Source organism: Pituophis catenifer, unplaced genomic scaffold (genome assembly GCF_029215685.1).
Source record: "Pituophis catenifer annectens isolate HBS135680 unplaced genomic scaffold, rPitCat1.0.hap2 SCAF_14, whole genome shotgun sequence".
In the NCBI taxonomy this organism is placed as follows: domain Eukaryota; kingdom Metazoa; phylum Chordata; class Lepidosauria; order Squamata; family Colubridae; genus Pituophis; species Pituophis catenifer.
In genome coordinates, this window is record NW_027256894.1 from 9,292,947 (window position 1) to 9,317,635 (window position 24,689).

General features: G+C 44.9%; 1 protein-coding gene across 1 annotated transcript in view; it reads right to left on the reverse strand.

The window, feature by feature from the left end:
• Nucleotides 1–3,879: 3,879 nt before the first annotated feature.
• The window catches only part of RGMA (repulsive guidance molecule BMP co-receptor a), a 38,045-nt gene continuing 17,235 nt past the window's right edge, over nucleotides 3,880–24,689 (reverse strand). The window contains exons 2-3 of the mRNA XM_070953695.1: nucleotides 6,006–6,517; nucleotides 3,880–5,113 (exon numbers count right to left, since the gene is read on the reverse strand). Of these exons, the coding sequence (XP_070809796.1) occupies nucleotides 4,400–5,113; nucleotides 6,006–6,517 (1,226 nt within the window). The 3' untranslated portion in view covers nucleotides 3,880–4,399. The remainder of the gene's footprint in view (nucleotides 5,114–6,005; nucleotides 6,518–24,689) is intronic.

Sequence of the window (24,689 nt, forward strand, 5' to 3'; positions counted from 1 at the left end):
TCGTTTTTACCCCCAAATAGTTGTCCCTGAGGTTATTTAACTTGACGGTTTTCTTCTTTTGAAAATATAGAAGACTTTCATTACTTCAGCTTAAAAGCCTGATTCTAGATAGTGAAGACAAAATCTTCCTCAGTCATTTGTTCTTATTCTTCACCTCTTTTTTCATATTCCTTGACATTTTCTGCATTTATTTTTTCTTTTTGCGTCTGACATCAAATTGATCTCTTCTTTGAAAAGTATCCCAGTACTTTGAAAAAGATCCCAATGCAGGAATTTGAAATTATGCCAAAGTATATATATCACCTAAGATATTTTCCCCATCACAAATCTATTCTAACTGAAAGCCGATGAAACATTTTAAAAAGATCTTCGTTTTTCTGATGTTGGTAATTATTTTGGCAACCAGGTGAGCTGGCTTTTACAGTGAGCTAGCCAATTCAACAAACACAACAAAAGTGATTTGGTTCATGCCATTTTTTTCATCCTAAAGATTGTATCAACAGAAATTCAGGATTACATTATTGGGAAGAAAAAGAAATTTATTTGCTTTTTTTAAAATCAATAAATAATTTACAATATTTACATCACAACCCCCCATACAATTTCCACACACATGCAATAAGCTGGAAAGGGAGGCAGTGTGTTTGTTATACACTTTCCCTGTCTTTATTCATATTTTCATTCGGAGCCTCTTGGGTCTTCATAGGCTGAATTCACTCAGAAGCCAAAATTTGACTGAAGATAATAGAAAATAAAGTGCTTTGTTAATAATTAAAAATTTAAGAAGCAATATCCCAAAGGTGGGAAATTGTTTTAGAGCTCACCATAATCAGAAAAATAAGTTGAGGGGAATGAAAGATGACAATTGGTTAAGAAAAACCTCCCAATTTGTTACATTTTACTGTTTTCAAGAATTTTGATTTATGAAATGCTAAAATAAAATGGCATTTTGACAGTGGCCAGTTAATTTTGATTAAAGTCCGCCTCCTCTTGTCGTGACTTCATTGGTTGGGGATTATGGCAGTTGTAGTTAGCATGGGTTGTGAGGTAAACTATGGGTTGTGAGGAAAATTTCATGTGAAGGGTGAGTTCTCACCTTCATTGCAAACACGGTGATAATTCAGGTTTCCCTTGCTGAACTGTATATAAATTCAGCCAAAGATTTCCATATATGGTTTATCCAGTTCCCAAAACGCTATTCAGGCAAGAACATTTTTTAAAAAATCGCACTGCATTTCTTCGGTCACAGCTTGGAAGAAGCTGCAAGAGATAATGGATAGAAATTTGGAAAAAAATCTCTTGGAAAAGCTGGGTGACAATTGTCTTAATGGATTGTGGTTCAGAATTGAATGGAAGCGGGTGCCATAGGTTAATCCAAGCATGCGTGAATTATGAAGGCAAGCTGATCTTCACTCTTCACAGTCATTCATTCCTGGGATCTAACTACCATCTAGGATTTTTTTTCTCCAAGCCAACTTGCCTGAAATTCCATCTAAATAAGGTCAATGGTGATAAAACCAGGCACTCTGTGGAGAGCATGCCCCCCTCACCCCTCAGTACCATCAGGCTCTCTAATGACATGAAAAGTATGGCGGCCAACCTGGGACATCTATTGAACTAGTACCGAGTCATATTTCCTATCTTTCTTCTCCGAATGTATTGGGATGTCTACCCTACGATCAAAAAGGCCACGGTAGAAATAACCTGTTTTCCACAGAATGTCACCTGTGTTGTGGTTTCATTACAGATGCAACTATATAGTGATGTATGTAGTGTCAATATAATAGACAATACAGGAAGTATTGAAAAAAGTCATTTACAGCCATTTTTCACAGTTACAACCTTTGAAGCATCCCCATGATCATGGGATCAAAATTCAGATGCTTGGCAACTGATTCATACTTAGGACCGTTGCGGTGTCCCAAGGTCATGTGATCATCTTTTGCGACCTTTTGACTAGCAAAGTCGATGGGGAAGCCAGGTTCACTTAACAACCAGGTTACTAACTTATCAACTGGAGTGATTCACTTAACAACTGTGGCAAGAAAGGTCATAGAATGGGGCAAAGCTCACTTAACAAATGCCTCCCTTAGCAACAGAAATGTTGGGCTCCATTGTGGTTGTAGGTCGAGGACTACCTGTACTGTGGGATGAACCATGAACATGACTTGGTAGACATTCTGACCTACCATTTTAGCAAAATCTCAGCACGGTTTGCTCATGGTACCTTTGAGCTAAATGTGGGCAGAGAGAGACCTCCATCTTGACTTCCTAGGCATCTGAAAATGTGGGAAGAGAGCACCCTGTCTGCCCTATGACCCCCTCTAAGTGACCCCAATTCGGTTTTCTCAAAATGACACAAAACAATGGAGAAGACAATCATGCCCACTGATGAACCAATCATGAAGAGAAGTAATAAAAAGTATTTCTTTAAATATTTTAGGAAGGACGCAGGGCAATCTTATCTCTTTGCTCACTTGGCAAAATGACCATCTGTAAGTTTTAGTATGTGTTCAACTTACTGCACACTCAAAAAAGATAAAATATGAGCTGGCAGATGTTCAGACAGATGTTCATGCTTGAAGCATACAAAAACATGGCTTTGTGTATATCTGGATGTCCTTCTGGTGTTGTGATGGTCAGATAGGGCTCACAATTTAGGAATAGACTGAGCTGACTCTCAAAGGTTTCTCTAAAACTTGCATGTTGTCAATATACACAGCAAACACACCCACACAATCTGTCCCCAAGGAAGGGGATACACCCACCATGGTGTATTCAAAATAGAAAAGGATCAGGATAAGTTTTAGGATGGGAGGCTTCTCATCTGGCACCTGGACCTAAACCCAACATGATGTTTCAAAGATTCCTTAGCTCAGGTGTTGTACATAGAAAAACATGGACCTAAAGAAGGTGCATCTTGTAAAACGGTATTTCCAGAATACTGAGGCAGACCTTCCATCTCCGCCTTCGTTCCTCAAATAAAACAATGGCATTGTTTATGAGGCCTACCCATCTTCTGGGAAATGCACAGCCCAATTTTTTTGCATAAATTGCTGGTCAATTTGGAGTGAGCTTCCTGACGATAATTGATTTATGACTTATGAGCCATCACTTGTTGTTTGTATGTAATACGAGTTTATGCACCGGAGACAAATTCCTTGTGTGTTCAATCACACTTGGCCAATAAAGAATTCTGTTTTATAATACAAGGCCCGAATGGTACAGTAATGCCACCAACTCAGCAGGCAGCCTTCTCAGCAGGGTGACTGACCTGAACAGCTCATCATGTCCACTGTAGAAGCAGGAAGGGACAAGTCATTGGGGAAGAAGGTGCAACTGCGGTCTGAAAACCGACACCACTGAAAAAGATGTCCAAACTCTCCTATGGATCGGCTTGATTTGTTTTCCAAAATGAAAGACTTCCGGATGACGTCAACCAGAAGATTTGCATCTAGAGGTGGCATGGACTGGAGTAATACTGGCCTAGTTCCCTAGCTTATTTTCCTAAGTACCAGAACAGGAGTGGACAATGAGTTTGAAAACAGGACAGGCATTGTGGTTCTCGAACCACACCCAAGAGTTGGAAAGAAACACAATCTTCTCACATCGCCCATGAAATCAGGTCAACCCTCCCACTCTTCCCCAGTTCATTCTCCGCTGAAGCAAAAGGAAGCCATTTTCTATGAAGGAGACTAAGATGGAGTGAGCAAGGAAGGAAACGAGTTTGTAGGGGTGGTGTCTGCCCAGGGGAGGCAAAGGGACCATCAAAACCTTGCAGATTGGTTCCTAGGCGCCATTCCTCTGGACGTGGAGGGAAAGACCACTGATACACCCACCCCACCCAAGAGCAGCTGCCAGCAGCTGCCCAAGCCAAACTGGAGATAAGTGTGCACCAGCAGAGTCCCATGCACAAGGATGCAACCACGCAAACCCATTTTTCATGAGCAGGATGCAAAAACAGACACCCCTCCCCCCAAGGCTGTGGGACTCTGCCCATGTCTGGCCCACTTAGGGACTCTTTCAACAGTCTTCTGTCATCTCCAAGCCACTATATGCACAGTCCAGAAGCAACTGTTCCGATTTGCCTCTCCAAACACTATTATACAAATGCCATTGTCCGTGAAAAAAGGCATTCAAGAAAAGTGAGAAGGAAGATCTCTCCATCATGTGTAGCAACTGGAGGAAGGAAAAAGGTGGCTGACGTGGCCCTTGACAACCCTCCCACATGGAGGAAGCCTTTTTTGACAGGGAAGATGTTGACAGGAAGATCCATAGTCACATTTTCTAGACATGACCTGTGTCAACGCAATCCCCGGTTGCTTCAGTTTCACACCTGCCCCAAACTGTTAATAGTGCTCCTCAGTTTCCCAGCTCCACCAAATGTGTCTAGGCCAGTCTACAAGAAAAAGGATGGACTCTGATTCAAGCATAGGAATGCCAAGAGCGAAAGAAACAAAGCCATGGAAAGCTGGGAGGCGGCCCTATCGCCCGACTCCAAGTCTCGTGTCCTTTCAAACAGGTGAAGCTTGTCTTTGTTGGAGTGGAGCATCTTGACGTCTTCAAAAGCATAGTAAGCAGCAAGGGTGAAGTTGACGTCGCCGGTTGTCAAGAGGTCAAAGACACAGGACTGGAAGTACAAATCCTCAACCGGAAGCTTCTCTTTGCATTTGGCTGTGGCCGTTTCATAGGTGAAGACCTCGGGTGAAGAAGATGGGTTTGAGCTTTTCCGGTGAGGGCGGTTTTCAGTAGCCTTTGGGGTGGAAGGGAAGGCATGGAAGTCTAGTTGCTGGTTGAGTGGACAACCCCGGAGACAAAGATAGAGGCCCTGGTTGTCTCCATCCTCCACAGCTTTCACGACCTCCTCTGGCATCCGGACGGCAAAAGTGAGGTAGCGACCGACTTGCCTCACTACGATGGTAGTGCCAATGTATTTGGCCTGGATCTCAATGTGTTGGCCAGAGACCTTCTCGGTGATCTTCAGACTGTTGGCACCATGCTTGTCACCGCCATTCTTCGAGCCATCGGCAAAGGCTGCTGGGAGTTCATCCATCTCTGCCTGGTACACCTTTTGATCCACGCACTCCTGGAAGCTCTTGAAAATGATCGTGAGCTGGTGGGAATGAAAGACAAAAGGTTACTGACATTGGCAAGACGGTCTAGGTCTGTTCATAACCCACCCACACTTGTTGTACCAGGCCTGAGTGTTCCATTTCTCTCTTCTGCTAGTTGTTCTAACATATTTTTAATCTTAGCTTAGGGATGTAATCAATGATTTTATGATGCCATTGAACTGGGGGAGGCCAAATGTTTCCATTTGTTTAGAAATGTCGGATACCTTTAAAGGGCAACCCCCTTTTCGTTTTGGAATCCCCCCAAAGTAGGGAAAATTGCCCTTATTCAAGTATTTCAGGGAGGCCTAAAGAGTGAAATGAGATTTCCGAGCGTCTGCAATTGTTTGTCAACAAAGCATCCTTGGCCTGCTCTCGAGTTGCCATAGGCCAGGGGGGATGGGGAAGCGGCCAAACAGCAGCCAAAGACAGATGCACATTCCATGCTTATCTCTCTCAAGGCGGTATCCCAGGGTTACCTACAGCAGCTGGAGGAGTACAACCCAGGAAATTGCTCTGTTGGCAAATGTGATTGATGACACACCCTGGGGGGAGGGGGGGAAACAAGGTCATGATTGGGGCATAAATTACATAGGGTCAGAGATGGTTTCACTTGGGAACATGCTAACATGAAACTCCTAATAAATAACTGGATTTCTTTTGAAGCTTGGTGATGCTCATGATTTAATTAGGGCATTCGTCAGAACCCTGAGAGTGTTTTTAAATCCCCCAATCAAGCACGTGTTGGACTTTCTTGGACCACAGAAGGATGATGTGGATTCCTCCAGAACAAGCCAACTCAATTTTGACAAGGTCAAGCAAAGCAAGCGTTTCCAAAACGTCCACAAGAGGTCAGATTCTCCAAGCCATGCTCTGCTATGGGGACATTCCTACCTTAGTGGTGGCCGTTGCCAGGGAGCCAGGCAAGACAGGAGTGTTGGTGACTTGCACATTCAGGTAGTTGTTGTCAATGAGCGGCCAGGCCCCTTGGATTTTGCATGTCTGGAAGCTGTCCGAAAACGTCCGCAGGTGGGGGTCTCCAAACAGCCCACAGTGGGTGTAGTTGGGGCGCAAGGAGTGTTTGTGGAAGCTACGTTCATAATGGCAGCTCTCGGGGCTGTCTGAGCGCTCCTGGCTGTCGCCCCGGGGCAGCGGGGGGAGGCGAGGCTGGGAGGTGGGCCCATCTTTGGAGCAGTTGTGTTGGGTCATGAGATCATCGATGCCATGGACTGCAGAGTGGTAGAAAAGGTCTCCCCGGCAGGTGCGAGCTGTGTGGTGGGTGCAGAGGGCATAGGCGCGCAAGGCAGTGCAGAACTCAGGAGCATCCTCAGCGGCCGGGGGCTGCGTCCCCGAGGTTGCGGCCAAAAATTCAGAGTTGCACTTCATGATCTTGCATGGAGACATGGCTAAGAGAAAGAGAGAGAAGAACACACCTGTTGGAAATGTCCAGTGAGGCTTTTTAATCTACCTATACAGGTACCCATCAATTTACAGCAGTTCCAATAAAGGAGAATATTTGCAGCTCAGGGTTGAAGTGAGAGGTCATTGATTGGTCTCCGAACTTGGTTGTTTTCTTGCAGATGTTTCATTGCCCTAACTAGGTAACATCATCAGTGCTGCATTACCTAGTGTGGGTAATGAAACATCTGCAAGAAAACAAGCAATCTCAGACAGCACCAAGGACCCCATAGTCATCACATAGCACAGTCATCATCGTTCTCCTCCTCATCTCTGCACACCCAGTGGTGAGATTCAGCCGGTTCTGTCCAGTTCGGGCGAACCAGTAGTGACGACTGCGGGAGGCTCTGCCCACCTGCACAGATGTAATGTGCAAGCACTGCGCATGCACGGAAGGTCACGCGCATGCGCAAAGGAGGTGTGTGAGTGTGAGCAAAGTGAGCGTGCACGTGTGAATGCTCACATTTGCAAACCGGTAGGGAAGGTAAGTGAATCCCACCTCTGTAGCACACCGCATTCCCTTCTAGCACTGATGATGTTACCTAGTGTGGGTAATGAAACATCTGCAAGAAAACAAGCAAGCTCAGAGAGCACCAAGGGCCCAATGGTGCTCTTCCTCTCTGCACACCCCACTCCCTTCTAGCACTGATGATGTAAGCTAGCTGGGTAATGAAACATCTGCAGGATAACAAGCAAGCTCAGACAGCACCAAGGACCTCATAATCCTCCTCCTCTTCCTCTCTGCACACCCCACTCCCTTCTAGCACTGATGATGTGCTGGGTAATGAAACATCTGCAGGATAACAAGCAAGCTCAGGGAGCACCAAGGACCCCATAGTCCTTCTCTTCCTCCTCTTCTCTGCACACCCCACTCCCTTCTAGCACTGATGATGTTACCTAGTTTGGGTAAAGAAACGTCTGCAAGAAAACAAGCTCAGAGAGCACCAAGGGCCCCTCATTACAATAGTTCGTTGAGTGACCATTGAAAGTTCCAACGGCACAGAAAAAAACGTGACTTATGACCATTTTTCACACTTAGGACCGTTGCAGCATCCCGACAGTCACACGATTTACATTCAGATGCTTGGCAACTGATTCATATTTATGACAGTTTGCGGCCTCCTGGGGTCACGTGACAAGCAAGGCCATTGGGGAAACCAGATTCACTTAACAGCCGTGTTACTAATTGAACAACTGCAGGGATTCCCTTAACTGTCTCGCTTAGTCACCAGAAATTTTGGGTTCCATTGTGGTCATACGTTGAGGACTACCTGAATGTATTGAGTTCCTGCAAAGCCCCGAGCACCAAACAAATCATTTTTCTTGGTTAAAGATAAAGGTTCCCCTTGCACGTATGTGCTAGTCGTTCCTGACTCTAGGGGGCGGTGCTCATCTCCATTTCAAAGCCGAAGAGCCAGCGCTGTCCGAAGACATATCCGTGGTCATGAGGCTGGCATGACTAAATGCCAAAGGCGCACGGAACGCTGTTCCCTTCCCACCAGAGATGGTCCCTATTTTTCTACTTGCATTTTTTACGTGCTTTTGAACTGCTAGGTTGGCAGAAACATGTGATTAAACATGTGCAATTGCAGCCCTCCATTCTAGACCAGGCTCTAAGAGGAAAAATGGAAAGTCCCTAAAATTGTTGAGAATATATGGAACAGAAACCATAAACTAACAAAATCAGCAGCATATAAAGAAAACGCATACAAAATGTTCTACAGGTGGCACTTACCCACTTCAAGATTAGCAAAAATATACCCTAAAATGAGCCCCATATGCTGGAAATGTAAAAAGAAAGAGGGAACATACTACCATATGTGGTGGTCCTGCCCTGAGGCTCGAAAATATTGGCTTAAAATTAAAGACTGGCTACAGGAAATTACTAACGAACAATTAGATTTAGAACCGGAACTCTTTCTATTGGGGATCTTCAAAAAAAAATAAAAATGTGAAGAACACAAAATATCTAGTACTAACGTATTAACCGCTGCCAGGATTGCCTTCGCTCAATGTTGGAAACAGCCATGCACACCCACAGAGAAACTTGTCATACAAAAGGTCATGAATTGCACAGAAATGGACAAATTAACACTGAGTTTAAAAGATAAAGAGGCATCGATATTTTACACTCTGTGGGAACAGTGGTATAACTGGATAGAACGGAGATAGATTAAAGATAGTTATTAAGTATAAGTAATAGACAAAATAAGAATGTAAATACTCACAATTTAATTTTTGTAAATAACGTACGAATTACTGTTACAAGAAAAACACCACAAATAGCTGTTGTTGAGTGATATAATTTTTTATATTTTTAATGTAATAAAAGTTTAATAAAGTGTTTATAAAAAAAATGGTTGAGTTTGCAAGGGATTGCTGAGAAAGACATTATCCTAAAATTCCTGATTTGGCTCTTTCTTTCTTTAGAGCTAATGAGCTTGCAGGTTTGATAAAAAAATAAAATAAAAATAAAACCACGTTCGAACAGAGGCAGGGGAGGTGGTAGGGAAAAATTGGGAAGAGGCTGGGAGAGACTGCACAAGGCCCATAGGGGGAGGTGTCGCTCTACAGATTTTACGGATTTCCACTGAAGGAATGAATGTATAATATGCTTTGCCGTTTCACTCATCTCTCCATAAAAGGCCAAATTTCCAAAGGCAGGTGTCACACATAAACTCAGCAAGCGTACAAGAGGGAGTATGCCTCAGTTCTATGTGAGCGGGAAAGAGATCAAAAACAGAACGACAACCAAGTCCTTTTCTCACCGTTGCAGACAATGAAATCCTTGGGAGCCCAGGATGCATTGGACTCAACGACATCCGTCTTCCTGGTTTTTCTGATCTGCTACGTGTGCGTGTTGGGTCTACTACAAGTCTCAGGATCCCCGGATAGGAAAATCTGGCGTGGTCTTACCAGAACATACCTAGAAACCTTTTCAGGTTGCCACAAAAGATGATTCTTGGAAGCCAAGAAGTTTTTTCTATTGTTTTCCTGCAATAACTAGTCATCAGGGACTGCGTTATTCTTTAATGAGCTTAATGATAGCAATAGCACTTAAACTTGTATACCGCTTCATAGTGCTTTTACAGCCCTCTCTAAGCGGGTTTACAGAGTCAACTTATTGCCCCCAACAATCTGGGTCTTCATTTTACCCACTTCGGAAGGATGGGAGGCTGAGTCAACCTTGAGCCTGGTGAGATTCGAACTGTCAAATCCTCTTCTGTCTGCACCGGCTGGTCTTCTGCTAAAGCTACCCAACTTAACGGAATAACAGAGTTGGAAGGGACCTTGGAGGTCTTCTAATCCAACCCCCTGTTCAAGCAGGACATCCTATACCATTTCAGACAAATGCTTGTCCAGTCTCTTCTTAAAAACCTCCAATGTTGGAGCACCCACAATTTCTGGAGGCAAGGCGTTCCACCGGTTAATTGATCTAACTGTCAGGAAATTTCTCTTTAGTTCTAGGTTGGTTCTCTCCTTGATTACTTCCCATTCATTGCTTCCTTTCTTGCCTTTCTGGTGCTTTGGAAAATAGGTTGACCCAGTGGTGAAATCCAATTTTTTTTTTACTACCGGTTCTGTGGTGTGGCCTGGTGGGCGTGGTGTGGCCTAGTGGGAGTGGCAGGGGAAGGATACTGCAAAATCTCCATTCTCACCTCACTCCAGGGGAAGGATACTGCAAAATCCCCATTCCCTCCCCACTCCAGAGGAAGGATTCTGCAAAATCCCCATTCCCACCTCACTCCAGGGGAAGGATACCGCAAAATCCCCATTCCGTCCCCACTCCTGGGGGAAGGATACTGCAAAATCTCCATTCCCACCCCACTCCTGGGGGAAGGATACTGCAAAATCCCCATTCCCTCCCCACTCCTGGGGGAAGGATACTGCAAAATCTCCATTCCCACCCCACTCCAGGGAAAAGATACTTCAAAATCTCCATTCCCTCCCCACTCCTAGGGGAAGGATATTGAAAAATCTCCATTCCCACCCTGTTCTGCAGCCAGCCAGAGGTGGTATTTTCCGGTTCCCCGAAGTACTCAAAATTTCTGCTACCGGTTCTCCAGAACCTGTCAGAACCTGCTGAATTTCACCCTTGGGTTGACTCCCTTCTTCCTTGAGGCAGTCCCTTAGATATTGATACACTGCTATCATGGCACCCCTAGTCCTTCTTTTCATTAAACTAGACGCATGTTTTAGTTTATAGTCCCCTAATCATCTTTGTTGCTTTTCTCTGCACTCTTTCTAGAGGCTCAACATTTTTTATATATATCGTGGCGACCAAAACTGGATGCAATATTTACTTCTTAGATTCCAGGGAATGCCATCTGCTGATCAACCAAATAATCAAACCATTTTATATGCTGGAAATTTATTCTCTTGAACCCCACCCCCCCTAAAGGTTTCGGCTAGGCTGGCTCAAAATAATTCAAGGAATGAAACACTTATGTATTTAATTCACAGTCATGGAACCGAATACAGCTTGTATTCCTATTTATAGCTTGTATTCATATTTATAGGTGGCTCAGTGGCTAAGACACTGAGCTTGTCGATCAGAAAGGTCGGCAGTTCGAATCCCTAGTACAGGTCTCCTGCGTGAGTGGGGGGGGCTGGACTAGATGACCTCCAAGGTCCCTTCCAGCTCTGTTACTGTTACTGAATGCAGCTGGTTTCACACAACATGTTTAACCAGGCCAGTTACAAACCAAGCAGTTCCATTTGTATCCACCCCCTGCTAAACTGGGTTTTCAGCTTTGGGTTTTTTGGGGAGGTGGGGTGGGGTGAATCCATCCCACTCCATTTCTGACTCAAAGGGTTTGGATGAACTCAGAGAATGTGCTGATGAGATAAGCATGTTAAGCACGTTGTGGGATGCTATCCTTAGAAACCATAATTGGACTAGAACTCAACTTCAAGAGCCGGGATCATCTCCCTTCCTTCCCTAACTTCCTGCCCCCACTCCACCCCCACCCCTCGTTCAGCCGACATTTGGACACAGAGCAACGCTGAGCTTTTTCTGGCGGAGAGCCTGTGCAGCTGTTGGATCATATTCTGTATCTTTTCCTAGCACAAATGCTCTTGTGACTCAGGCATTTTGGCTGGAGAGCAGGAAGCAAAGCTCACATTGCTTGCGGAAAAGATGTGGAGACTCTAGAAAGAGTGCAGAGAAGAGCAACAAAGGCAGGGGTGAAATCCAGCAGGTTCTGACAGGTTCTGGAGAACCAGGAGGAGAAATTTTGAGTAGTTCAGAGAACCAGCAAATACCACCTCTGGATGGTCCCATAGTGGGGTGGGAATGGAGATTTTGCAATATCCTTCCCCCAGGAGTAGGGAGGGAATAGGGATTTTGCAGTATTCTTCCCCTGGAGTGGGGTGGGAATGGGGATTTTGCAGTATCCTTCCCCCAGGAGTGGGGTGGGAATGTAGATTTTGCAGTACCTTTCCCCTGCTACGCCCACCAAGTCACGCCCACAGAACCAGTAGTTAAAAAAAATTGGATTTCACCACTGAACAAAGATGATTAGGGGACTGGACTGGAGGTTAAAACATATGAAGAACGGTTGCAGGAACTGGGTATGTCTAGTTTAATGAAGAGAAGGACTAGGGGAGACATGATAGCAGTGTTCCAGTATCTCAGGGGCTGCCCCAAAGAAGAGGGAGTCAAGCTGTTCTCCAAAGCCCCTGAGGGCAGGACAAGAAGCAATGGGTGGAAACTAACCAAGGAGAGAAGCAACCTAGAACTAAGGAGAAATTTCCTGACAGTGAGAACAATTAACCAGTGGAACAACTTGCCTTCAGAAGTTGTGAAGGCTCCAACACTGGAAGTTTTTAAGAAGAGTTTGGACAAGCATTTGTCTGAAATGGTGGGGGGGGGGTTTCCTGCCTGAGCAGGGGGGTGGACTAGAAGACCTCCAAGGTCCCTTCCAACTCTGTTATTCTGTTATTTGGGCAAGGATTCAGGAGGAAAGAAGCATGAAAGCCAAAGAGTAAGGCAAGGGTTAGGGTTAGCATCTTAGCCACTGAGCCACCGCGTCCCTCATGTCCTCACAGATGCACGATCACAATTCAAGCGCTCGACAATCCACATGTGTGTATGGCAGTTGGTGTGTCCCTGGATCGTCGGACTGTCATTTGAAACCGTCCCAGCTAGCTTCCAACAAGCAAAATAAATGGGGGAAGCTAGATTCAGTTAACGTGCAGTCATTCGCTTAACAACTGTGTTAAAAAAAAAAAAGCTTGTAAAATCGGGCGTAACTCCCTTCATAACTGCCTTGCTTTAGCAGTGGAAATTCAGCTGCCAATTATGGCCATCACCTGAGGAATACCTGTATCAAGTCCCGTTAGGGTTTTTTTTTTTTAAAGGCTTAGGAGGGTTGCCATTTCGTCCTTTATTTGGCTTGGTTTTAATTTTATCCCGTTGCTCTTTATTATATTTGCTGTAGCATTTTTTCTTCCAGCCCTTTTTGGGTCGTTCATAAATCCAAAAGTTTTATCTGGAGCATTCCCGTCCTGAGATCAGGCTGGAAAAAACACTCCCTCGCATCTGAGCTGCCCCCCTTCCATCCCACCCACCTCACCACCCCCAAAATCCTAGCCAAAATATTTCTGACAGCAGGCAGTGCTGGCAGAGCTCTGGAAGAACTCATTTGAACAGTAGCCAAGAAAACTCTGTTCAATTCTGCATAATCCATTTTCCATCAACTCAGAAATGCATTTGGGTTCCAGCCACGGATGACTTAGCATAGGAAGCAGGCATGCTGCTTTGTGTCTGCTGCTTGGAAAATTAACACAAAAAGTGTGTGTGGGGAGGGGGAAATATTCAGGAGGTGGGGGAGACAAAGTCTGCCGTGGGCCCAGAGTTTGCCCCCAAATAATTGTCTCTCTTATTTGCAAGCAACGCAAAAGTGTTTATACACAGGATTCAGTTTGGCATACGCGCGCCAATTAAAAACAAAAATGTAGACAAAAAGGGGGAAAAATCTTGAGCATTTCAGTTCTTATTCAATTTTATCCCTTTATAAAAGCAGCCAGATTCTTGTCCTTTTAGTTGATCCGTCAATCTGCTCGCACTGGCACCAAGCGTTCATTTTCAAAGTGGCTAATTAAACGAGCCTCCCCATTCGAAGGCAAAGGTGTCCATCCAGACACCTACGCTCACAGCAAAACAATAAAATAAAAATCCTGTTACAGCTTTGTGGATTTTTTTTGTGTCAATCACAGTCACCCTACATTGGATGAATGATCTTTGCTGAGATCTGCAAGATGGCTAAGCAGTTTGTCGGGGGGGGGGAAGGAGGGGAGGGGAAAGTGGCCGGGGATTAACCGTCAGCAAAACCAGACGAAATGATGCAGCCAAAATAAGAAGCCAAGAAAAATTACACAGACATCCTCAGTGCGCAATGCACAGGCAAGTCACAGAATTTATGTAGAGGTTCTTACTCATCCAGGTCATGGCTGTCCCAAAGATGCTTTTGTTTCAGGAGGCAACTGGATTTCTTGTTTTTTTTCTTTTGAAGATGTTTCACTTCTCATCCAAGAAGCTTCTTCAGCTCTGACCTGGATGGTGGGGAATGGAAGGATTTATATTCCTTGAAAACTGTTGGTCATTTGCATCCTTTTAGATGGTCATTGAAGCACTTGGAGGTTTATCTGTGTCCTCAGGGTCACCTAAGTGGTGCTCCTGATTCCTTTGTCTGCAATTCCCCCCCCTGAAAATCCATTCCTCCCACACCAAAAAAGGAAAATATTACAGGAACCAGGAGCACCACTCAGGTGACCCTGAGGACACAGATAAACTTCCAAGTGCTTCAAGGACCCTTGAAAAGGATGCAAAGGACCAGCTGTCTTCAAGGAATATACTGTAAATCCTTCCATTCCCCACCATCTGAAGAATGGTGAAGAAGCTTCTTGGATGAGAAGTGAAACATCTTTGAAGGAAAAAACAAAAAAGTCCAGAGTTGGAAGGGACCTTGGAGGTCATCTAGTCCAACCCCCGGCTCACGCAGGAGACCTATACTAGGGATTCGAACTGCCAAACTGCCAACCTTTCTGATCAACAAGCTCAGTGTCTTAGCCACTGAGCCATCTAGTCAGGCCATCTCTATACAATTTGGGATGAACACCCTTGGAATGGTGTGGGAGGAGGAATGGATTTCCAGAGGAAAAATTGCAGACTACAGGAACCAGGAGCACCACTCAGGTAACCCCGAGGACACAGATAAATCTCCAAGTGCTTCAGGGACCCTCTAAAAGGATGCAAAGGACCAGCTGTCTGCAAGGAATATCAATCCTTCCGTTCCCCACCATACAGTCAGAACTGAAGAAGCTTCTTGGATGAGAAGCAAAACATCTTCAAAGAAAAAACAAGAAAGTCCAGTTGCCTCCTGAAAAAAAAAAAACATCTTTCGGTCACAGAATTTATGTTTTCTGAGGGCAGAATATTCTTTGGATCCCAGAGTATCCGTAACCTTCCTTTGACAAAAACTAAGACATCCTTGATATATGGCACCTCAGGTACCCACAAAGACGGTCGTCATGCAATCAACACGTATATATAGAGGGAGGGGCCTCAAGCACACAATTGCAGCCGCCATCTTGATTTTTTTTTTGACCCACCCATACTCAGACATTCCTGCATTCCACTCGCCCCATTTCTGCTCTATTTACAGACGAGAAAGTATTCACGCACTGCATGCATACCTCCAAATCTTTATAGTATAACCAACATTTTTTGCCCATACAATCATTGTTTCTTTGACTTTTTCCTCTTCCATTTTACAACTTGCAGAGCGAGAAGGAGTAATAGCAAAAGAACCCAGAGAAATAAGAGCAATCAGGAGTATAAGACCTCTATATAAGTAAAGCAATGCACGATGTTATCAGTCATTATAAATGGACTGAACTCTCCTATGAAAAGGGGAAAAAAAATATTTTCAAAACTACAAAGACTAAAATTGGACATAATATCACTTCAAGGGGGGACGCGGTGGCTCAGTGGCTAAGACGCTGAGCTTGTCGATCGAAAGGTCGGCAGTTCAGCAGTTCGAATCCCTCATGCTACGTAACGGGGTGAGCTCCCGTTACTCATCCCAGCTTCTGCCAACCTAGCAGTTCAAAAGCAGGTAAAAAATGCAAGTAGAAAAATAGAGACCACCTTTGGTGGGAAGGTAACAGCGTTCCGTGCACCTTTGGCATTGAGTCATGCCGGCCACATGACCACGGAGACGTCTTTGGACAGCGCTGGCTCTTCGGCTTTGAAACAGAGATGAGCACCGCCCCCTAGAGTCGGGAACGACTAGCACGTTGTGCGAGGGGAACCGTTACCTTTACCTATCACTTCAAGAAGTACCTATTAAGAAACACTGTTATAAATTATGGGAATACTCTAAACTGGGAAAATTATTTTACTCACTATCGCAACAAAAAAGAAGAGGGGGGAAGTACTACATGTTAAAGAAACAATAAATGCCAAACAAATCTTCAAAGATGAAGAAGGGAGGATTTTGATGGTGGAGGTGACTTTAAATCAAAAAACAGATACTCTTGGTTGCCATATATGCACCAAACAATGGACACGAAGAATTTTACCAAAAACTCCATACCTCCAAATCTTTGACTACATATCCCAGTGTCCACAGCAAGGATGGGCAAGAGTGAGGGATGCTGGAAGAACTGAGCTGCCCCATTGAGGCTTATGTGTTAAGTGCCCGATGCCCAAATAGCACATTTGCATCTAAGCTGTGAATTTTCTTTCAGAGCTAGCTTAGTTCACCCCACACAAGTAAGTCCAGGCAGAGATGTGGTCCTTTCTGTTACAACCAGCCCACCTCTTCAAGGCAGAACATAATTTGTTTACTAGCACATTATGGAAACAGCAGCGCAAATTAGTTTTGCAGCGTTGTTTTACCAGAACTGTGGCTTATCTTTGATAAGCTTTCATCAGTCAAACCACTAAGGAGTTTTACAGCTTTAATCCACTCTCTGGGGTGGGGGTGGGGAAAGATGTCATCACACCTGCCTTTGAAATTTGACATGTATTTATTTATCCGGTCAATGATCAACAACATAAGGTACTAACAAGAGAGATAAAAGAGAGCAATCACAATCAGGATCTACAGGGAGACGTGGGGGCAATTATAAATGAGCAACTGCAAAATAAATCAAATATGGTATACTCTAAGCACAAAGGGACATGGTGGCTCAGTGGCTAAGAAGCTGAGCTTGTCGATCGAAAGGTCGGCAGTTCAGCGGTTCGAATCCCTAGTGCCATGTAACGGGGTGAGCTCCCATTACTTGTCCCAGCTTCTGCCAATCTAGCAGTTCGAAAGCACATAAAAAATGCAAGTAGAAAAATAGAGACCAAAAAATAGAGAAAAATAGAGACCTTTGGTGGGATGGTAACACAGCTTTCTGTGCGCCTTTGGCGTTGAGCCATGCCGGCCACATGACCACAGAGACGTCTTTGGACAGTGCTGGCTCTTCGGCTTTGAAACGGAGATGAGCACTGCCCCCTAGAGTCGGGAACGACTAGCACATATGTGCAAGGGGAACCTTTACCTTTTAAGCACCCGTATTATAATACTACATTTCTTTGTCTAACACTAATAAATCTAATATAATAAAAACTATAAATTAAAATACATGTCCTCTAAAAATGATTAGGAAATAACTAAGCAAAAGATTGATTAAAAATAAGGGCATTTAGTTGTTTAGCCGGTTTTCCCTTATTATCATTGCAACAGCACAAAATTCTGTTTACCGCACGAATGGCGGCTGGATTTCAGTCCTGGAGAAGATGGTTCACATAGAAATTATCTGACCTGCCTAGATATCACCTGCCTTTGAATAAGGGGCCAGAGCTGAAAAAAATGGAAGCCCACCTCTCACCCATTCTGGCCATTCTGGGCTGAAAGGGAATCCTTTCAGCCCCTGCCTGGCCCTTTGACCTGAGAATAGCAGCCAAAGAAGAACTGAGCATCCCTCCTCTCTGGCAGCAGAAAAGGAGCGGGGGAAGGTGGGAGGGCAGAGGTCCTGCAAAACTGATCCCAAGAACTAAGGGAGAATCGCAAGCGGAGGCAAAGACCCCCTGAAACAGCAGCTCTGAAAAACTGGGGACAATGGAAGGAGTGTCTAGGGTGGGGGTCGGCAACCTTAAATACTCAAAAGAGCCACAAAGGTCCTAACCGGAAGGCCCACCCCCATCCCCCCTCCCGTTCATTTCTGGAGCCGACCGGAAGTCCAGTTCTCCCACCATAGAGACTCCTCCTAGTGTGGCATCGTTTTTCCTTTGCTGACCGGAAGTCCAGTTCCCCCACCATAGAGTATTCTCCTAGCACCATGTCCTTTTTTCTCTACCTGCGCTAAATGAAAGCCCAATCAATTGTGGAGCTGACCAGCGACAGGGAGCCACAGCAGAGGGATGAAAGAGCCACATGCGGCTCCAGAGCCGCGGGTTGCCGACCCCTGATCTAGGGAGATTTTTCAGTCATCTGGGTCAGGGTTGTCCCAAAGGTGCTTTTTTTTCCCCCAAGAGACAACTGGATTTTCTGGTTTTCTCTTTGAAAACGTTTTGCTTCTCATCTAAGAAGCTTCTTCATCTCAGACCACCTTTGGAGACAAGGTGCTTCCCCAAAAAGCACCTTGGGGAAGGTGCTGGGACTGGGGTCTCTAGCAAAGAGAAAAAGGAAGAAGAGAAAAAAGACCCATAGACCCATAATTCCCACTTTGTGCAAAGGAATCGGGTCAGGTTTCAATGGCGAAGCTGGAGAAGAGGAATAATAATCTGGGAGAACCAGAGCAATTCTTATTAGGGATTCCCACAGAAAACTATACAAAGGAAATACAATATTTAATATTACACATACTGACAGCAGCCCGCATAGTCTATGCGCAAAATTGGAAGAAGTAAGACTCACCATTAGAAAAAGATTTAATTAAAAAATTTTTAGAAGGCGCAGAGATGGACAAACTAACAAAAGAACTTAAAAAGAAAGAGGACACAGAATATTACAAAGTGTGGTGTAGATGGTATGAATGGTTGGAGAATAGGAAAAATGAGAAAGAGGAATAAAGGAGAGAGGGGAAAAATGTTGAAGATCAAGGTACAATGTAGACGGAATAAAGAAAGATGGAGAACAATGTAGAGTAAGATAAGGTTAAAATATGTGTAAATATGTATAAATAGTAAGAAAGGATCACTTCGAAGGAGCTGTAAAAAAAGTGATATGTATATAAATGTTGAAGGTTTGTGTCTTGTTTTAATGTGTTCACAATAAAAAACTTTTTTTTTAAAAAAAAAAAATAATCTTCCCAATGGATACCAGCATTTTGATCTTCAAAAGGCACCTGGCCATTTCTCTATCTCAGAGGTCTCCAATCCCCGGGCCATAGACCAGCACTGGGCCACGGCATGCCAGAAATGAGGCAACGCAAACAAGCAAAGCCCCATCTGTGGGATGCAGGCAGCACACAAAACCACACATTTTCCGGTCCACGGAAAAATCTCTCTCTCTTGGAACCGGTCCCTGATGCCCCAAAGATTGGGGGGTGGGTGGGTTTCGTGCTTCTCTTATCTCAACTAATCCCCACAGATGTGTCTTTCCTTCTCGGTGGTGAATTTCTTGAATCTAATTAAAGCTACTTAAATTTATGGCCGCCCCACTCCCACCCCCCTCCAATCTGGTGACCGGGGAATCTGTATGTTGTTTTAAGGTTGGATGAAGAAAACAATCAACTTGTATTGATCTGAACGAACCGTCTGTTCCCAGGTGTGAAAAACAAAGCAGACCCCTTTTGAAATGCAGCAGGAGGGGGGAACCATGAAGAAATGTCAATTCAGCCAGTTTAAAAGTTTTGCAGGCATGGAATACAAACAGGATTCTGCATGAATAAACTGATGACAGAAGGCAAAGGGGGCGAAACTTCATACACGGACCAACGGTTGAGTCAAAGCACCTATGGGACCTCTCAATTCTCCATCCAATTTTCAGCGCCAGAAATTGGATTGGACAACTTTTTTTTTTTCTTTCAAATTTCTCCAGGGGAAAGAAAAATCCTTCAACCCCTTCTTGATGACCTTCAATGCTATAGGAGTTTCCTCCGGGAGGACTCGCCTGTTGTGATCCGCCAGCAGCCTGCGGAGCTGGCAGCGGAGTCGGACAGTGAGGAGGCTGGGGAGGACAATGGGCCAGTCCTGGAGTCAGGGGAAGGCCCAGATGAGAGCTCTGTGTCGGAGGCAGAGATGGGGCCAGGGCCATCTGGGAGCAATGTGCAGACTCCAGAACCTCTAGAAGCGGATAGCAGAGAGGCAGAGGAACAGGAGGAGCCTGTTCCTAGTGCACGCATGCGAAGAGCTGCCAGAAGGCAAGAGCAGCTAAAGTAAAAAGGACGACTCGGGAGTAAGGCCAGGAGATGATTGGCCCCTCCCATAAGGCTTAAGAGCAGCAACAGCTCTTGGGCTTTGTAGGAAAGCAACGTTGCTACATTTGTTTCTTGTCTCTTGCTTCTGAACTTCTGGGGTTTTGTCAAGAAAAGCCTTTGGCAGGGTGCCAAAGAAGACAAAGGTTGGAGATAAGGCCGAAGGATTGTTTATGAAGGATTTGTTTTGGACTTAATTTGGACTAAGCTGAGAATGAAGCAATTCTCAGCTGTTCTAATAAAATATGTTTGTTTAGGACTGATTGTGCCTGGTAATAACTACTTGGGCCTAGGTCACAATATCGCCCTCCTCCCACACCTTGGAGTCTTTTTTTTAAACGGAAGAACAGAAGGGGCTGTTGCGGAAGGGAGAGGGAGAAGGTGCTTGTGCTCTCCCAATTAAATAAAAGCGAGAGTGCAAGATTTTGCCAAGGAAGCGAAATGCAGTATAGATAGTTCTTCACTTACAACCGTTCGTTTAGTGAGCGTTCCAAGTTACGACGGCACTGGGAAAAAAGTGACTTACGACCTTTTGTTTCACATTGATGACCGTGGCAGCCTCCCCGTGGTCAGGTGATCAACATTCAGAGGCTTGGTACAATGGACTTGTATTTATGACGGTTGCAGAGTCCCCGGGTGGGGGGAGGGATGTCACGTGATCTCCTTTTGTGACCTTCTAACAAGCAAAGTCCACGGGGAAGCCCGATTCGCTCAAGGAGGGTGTTACTAACTTAACAACTGCATTGATTTCTCTTAACCCAGTGTTTCTCAACCTTGGAAGCTTGAAGATGGGTGGACTTCAACTCCCAGAAGCCAGCGCTGCTGGCTGGGGGATTCTGGGAGTTGAAGTCCACCCATCTTCAAGCTTCCAAGGTTGAGAAACACTGCCTTAACCGCTCCGGCAAGAAAGGTTGTAAAAATGGGACAAAGCTCCTTTAACAATTGTCTCGTTCAGCAGCAGAAACGTTTGGGGGTCAATTGTGTTTGGAAGGTGAGGATTTCCTATAACTGACTAACCAACAGAATAGTGTTTGCTATTCTTCTTCTATTACTGCTCTCCTTCTTCTATTCTTCTCTTTCTTCTATTCTTCTCCTTCTTCTATTCTTCTTTCTTCTACCATTCTACCCTTCTCCTTCTCCTCCTCCTTCTATTCCTCTCCTCCTCCTTCTATTCTTTTCCTTCTCCTCCTCCCCCTCCCCTCCTTCTTCTTCTCCTCTCCTCCTCCTCCGATTCTTCTCCTTCTCCTTCTATCCTTCTCCTTCTCCTTCTATTTTTCTTCTTCTATCCTTCTCCTCCTCCTCCTCCTTCTATTCTTCTCCTTCTTCTTCTATTCTCCTTGTCCACCCCCTCCTCCTCCTTCTATTCTTCTCCTTCTCTTCTTCTCCTTCTCCCCCTCCTCCTCCTTGTTCTACTCTCCTTCTTCTATTTTTCTCCTCTTCTTCCTCCTTCTTTTCTCTTCTGTCAACATTTTGCAAAATCTTCTAGGGTCAGGATAAACAGCAATGGCGATAGAGGACATCCTTGTCTGGTACCTTTCATTATATTAATCTCCTTCTATTCTTCTCCTCTTCCTTCTCCTTCTTTTCTCTTCTTTCAACATTTTGCAAAATCTGACTTTCCCTCATGTAGGGTGGCCCATTTCCAAAACCATGGAGATGCCAGGCGTGAGGGTCCTGAGCTTGAGAAGGGGTGAAAGGGTTCCTTTTCCCAATTGCCACCCAGAACACAGTTTGACGTAGCAAAACTGAGCAGGAAGGAATTGCCTGGAGAACTTGGAGGAAGGGCATTTGCACGAGGTAACCCACAGTCTCTGGAGAGAAGGGCTGCTAACAAGCAATGTGATAAATGCAGGTCTTGGAAAAACTATCTTTCTCTCTACCGTAGACCCAGACAAGGCTCTCCCTCAGGGACCCATGCATAATTTCTCTCTCCCCCCCCCCCAAGGCTCTACTCACCCCACACCAATGCCCAAAGGCTAAAAGACAAATGGAAAGCAGCTGAAATCGGAAGACAGATATTCTGGAAAGTTTAACGAATGTTCTAAATGCTTGGCAAATCATTCTTATTCTTTCTTTTCTTTTCTTTTTTTTCTTAATGGAAAAAAATCCAAATGGATTTGGACTGCTCTGATTTTGTGGGTTTTCCGAGCAGCTTTTGACACACACACGCTCACACACACCCACGCACAACTGAAGGAAGCGTCATATAGACATTCCAGACATCCAGACATTCAACAGAACAGAATCAGTGGTGGGTTCTAACTGGCTTTACTACCGGTTCTCTTCGTGCATGTGCTTCTCACACGATCGCCGCAAACCACTTCGCTCGCATGTGTGCCAAACTTGTGCTCCGCGCAAGCGTGTTACAAATCGGCCCAGCTGAGGTGCGGCAATCCACTCTGCCACACCTATCAGCTGGGCTAAAAAAGAAGAAATAAAAGCTAGGAATAACACGGGGGCGGGTGGGAGGACCCAGCTCCCGGACAAAGAGAACCGGTTCAGTGATGTCATATCGTTACCGCTACCAGTTTGGCCGAACCGGGAGGAACCCACCACTGAACAGAATTCACAAACTTGGTTCGGGTTTTACAATAGACTTTGCTCAAGTATTCCATCCTTTGTATATTTTAATGATGTAATTCCTTGGGGGGGGTTGTTTCGTAAAAACAAGGGGAGGATCTGAGGCCCCATACAAGCTGCTCACTCCAATACAGGTGATCCTCAACTTAGAACAGTCCATTTAGTAACCGTTCAAAATGAACAGCCGCACTGAAAAATAGTGACTTATGGCTGTTTTTCACGCTTAGAACGGTTGCAACGTCTTCATGGCCACGTGATTAAAAATTCAGACGCTTGGCCACTGACTCGTACTTATGCCGGTTGCAGTGTCCCGGGGGGTGGTGGTCATGTGACACCCCCCCCTTTTGTGACCTTCTGACAAGCACATTCAATGGGGAAGCCAGATTCACTTCACTTTTATTGCTAATTTAACAACAAGAGCCTTGGTAGTACAGGGGTTTAAGGCACCCTGTTATTAAGCTTATTAAGACCAGCTGCCTGCAATTACTGCAGGGTTCGAATCTCTCCAAGGCTCAAGGTTGACTCAGCCTTCCATCCTTTCTAAGGTAGGTGAAATGAGGACCCAGTTTGTGGGGGCAATAAGCTGACTTTGTATAAAAATATACAAAAGAATGAAGGCTATTGCTTAACGCATTGTAAGCCACCCTGAGTCTCCGGAGAAGGGCGGCATATAAATCAAATTAAAAATAAAATAAAATAAAAAAAAACTGTGGTGATTTCCCTTAACAGCCGTGGCAAGAAAAGTTATGAAATGGGGCACAGGCTCACTTAAAAAAAAGTCTTGCTTAAAAACAAAAATTTTGAGCTCCATTGAGGTTGTAAGTCAAGGACTACTTTTGTGTAGAAAATCACGTATTTATTTATTTATTTATTTATTTATTTATTTATTTATTTATTTATTTATTTAATTAATTAATTAATTAAATTTTTATACTGCCCTTCTCCTGCTGGACTCAGGGCGGTGAACAGCCAAGAATAAAAAACGTCCAATACAAAATTTAAAAGAATTAAACAAATTTTGGCCCAGATTTAAAACATCCCAACTAAAATCCATTACAATTAAAATATCTAAGGGTTACACCAGCCCAGCTTGGTGAAATAGAAAAGTTTTGAGGGCACGGCGAAAATCACGGAGATCCTACGTATTTCCGGGGGCAGGTCGTTCCAGAGGGCAGGTGCTGCCACAGAGAAGGCCCTCCCCCTGGGGGTCGCCAGCCGACATTGCCTGGCTGACGGCACCCTGAGGAGTCCCTCTCTGTGGGAGCGAACTGGCTGGTGGGAGGCTATCGGTGGCAGAAGGCGGTCCCGTAAGTACCCAGGCCCTGTGCCATGGAGCGCTTTAAAGGTGGTAACCAACACCTTGAAGCGCACCCGGAAGACCACCGGGAGCCAATGCAGCTCGCGCAGGAGGGGTGTCACATGGGAGCGGCCCATCGCTCCCATAATCCCCGCGCAGCTGCATTCTGCACCAGTTGGAGCCTCCGGGTGCTCCTCAAGGGGAGCCCCATGTAGAGACCATTGCAGTAGTCCAGTAGTCCAGTTCTATTTAATTTTTTTTTTCATCACGAACACTGTGATTTTCCTTCGAAAAGCTCCCAGCAAGCTATTGATTGGAACAGGCAAACTCAAAAAACAGGTAAATCTTTTTTTTAAAAAAAAAATCTGGGCAGGGGGTTGCATCTGATTTATTGAACTGAACTTGAAAAGACTTTGAGCTCCTTTTTTTGGGGGAGGGGAATTAAAATCTCTCTTCAAGGTGACTGTTTTGCTACTGAATTTCTGCAGCACGACCTGAGGGAGCACGGGGGGGGGGGGGGCAGGGAGGGCTGGAAAATAAGGATTGCACATGCCCCCACCCCCAAACTGCATGCTATTCCCTTCGGGGCTAAACCAAACCTTCTTTCTCACACAGGTGTGCACAGGCTTCACCAAGCACTCGCATATCAATCAGGACGCTCAGGTGAGCCAGCCCTGTTCCAGGTATTCTCACAGGACTCTGCATGCTGCAACTGTTTTTTTTTTTGTTTGTTTGGTTTTTTTAAACTATTGGCACGGAAAGATTCCTGGTTGGAACTCAAGCATTGTTTGGATCGTGCAATGCGCAACCTTTTTGCTTGCTGGGCC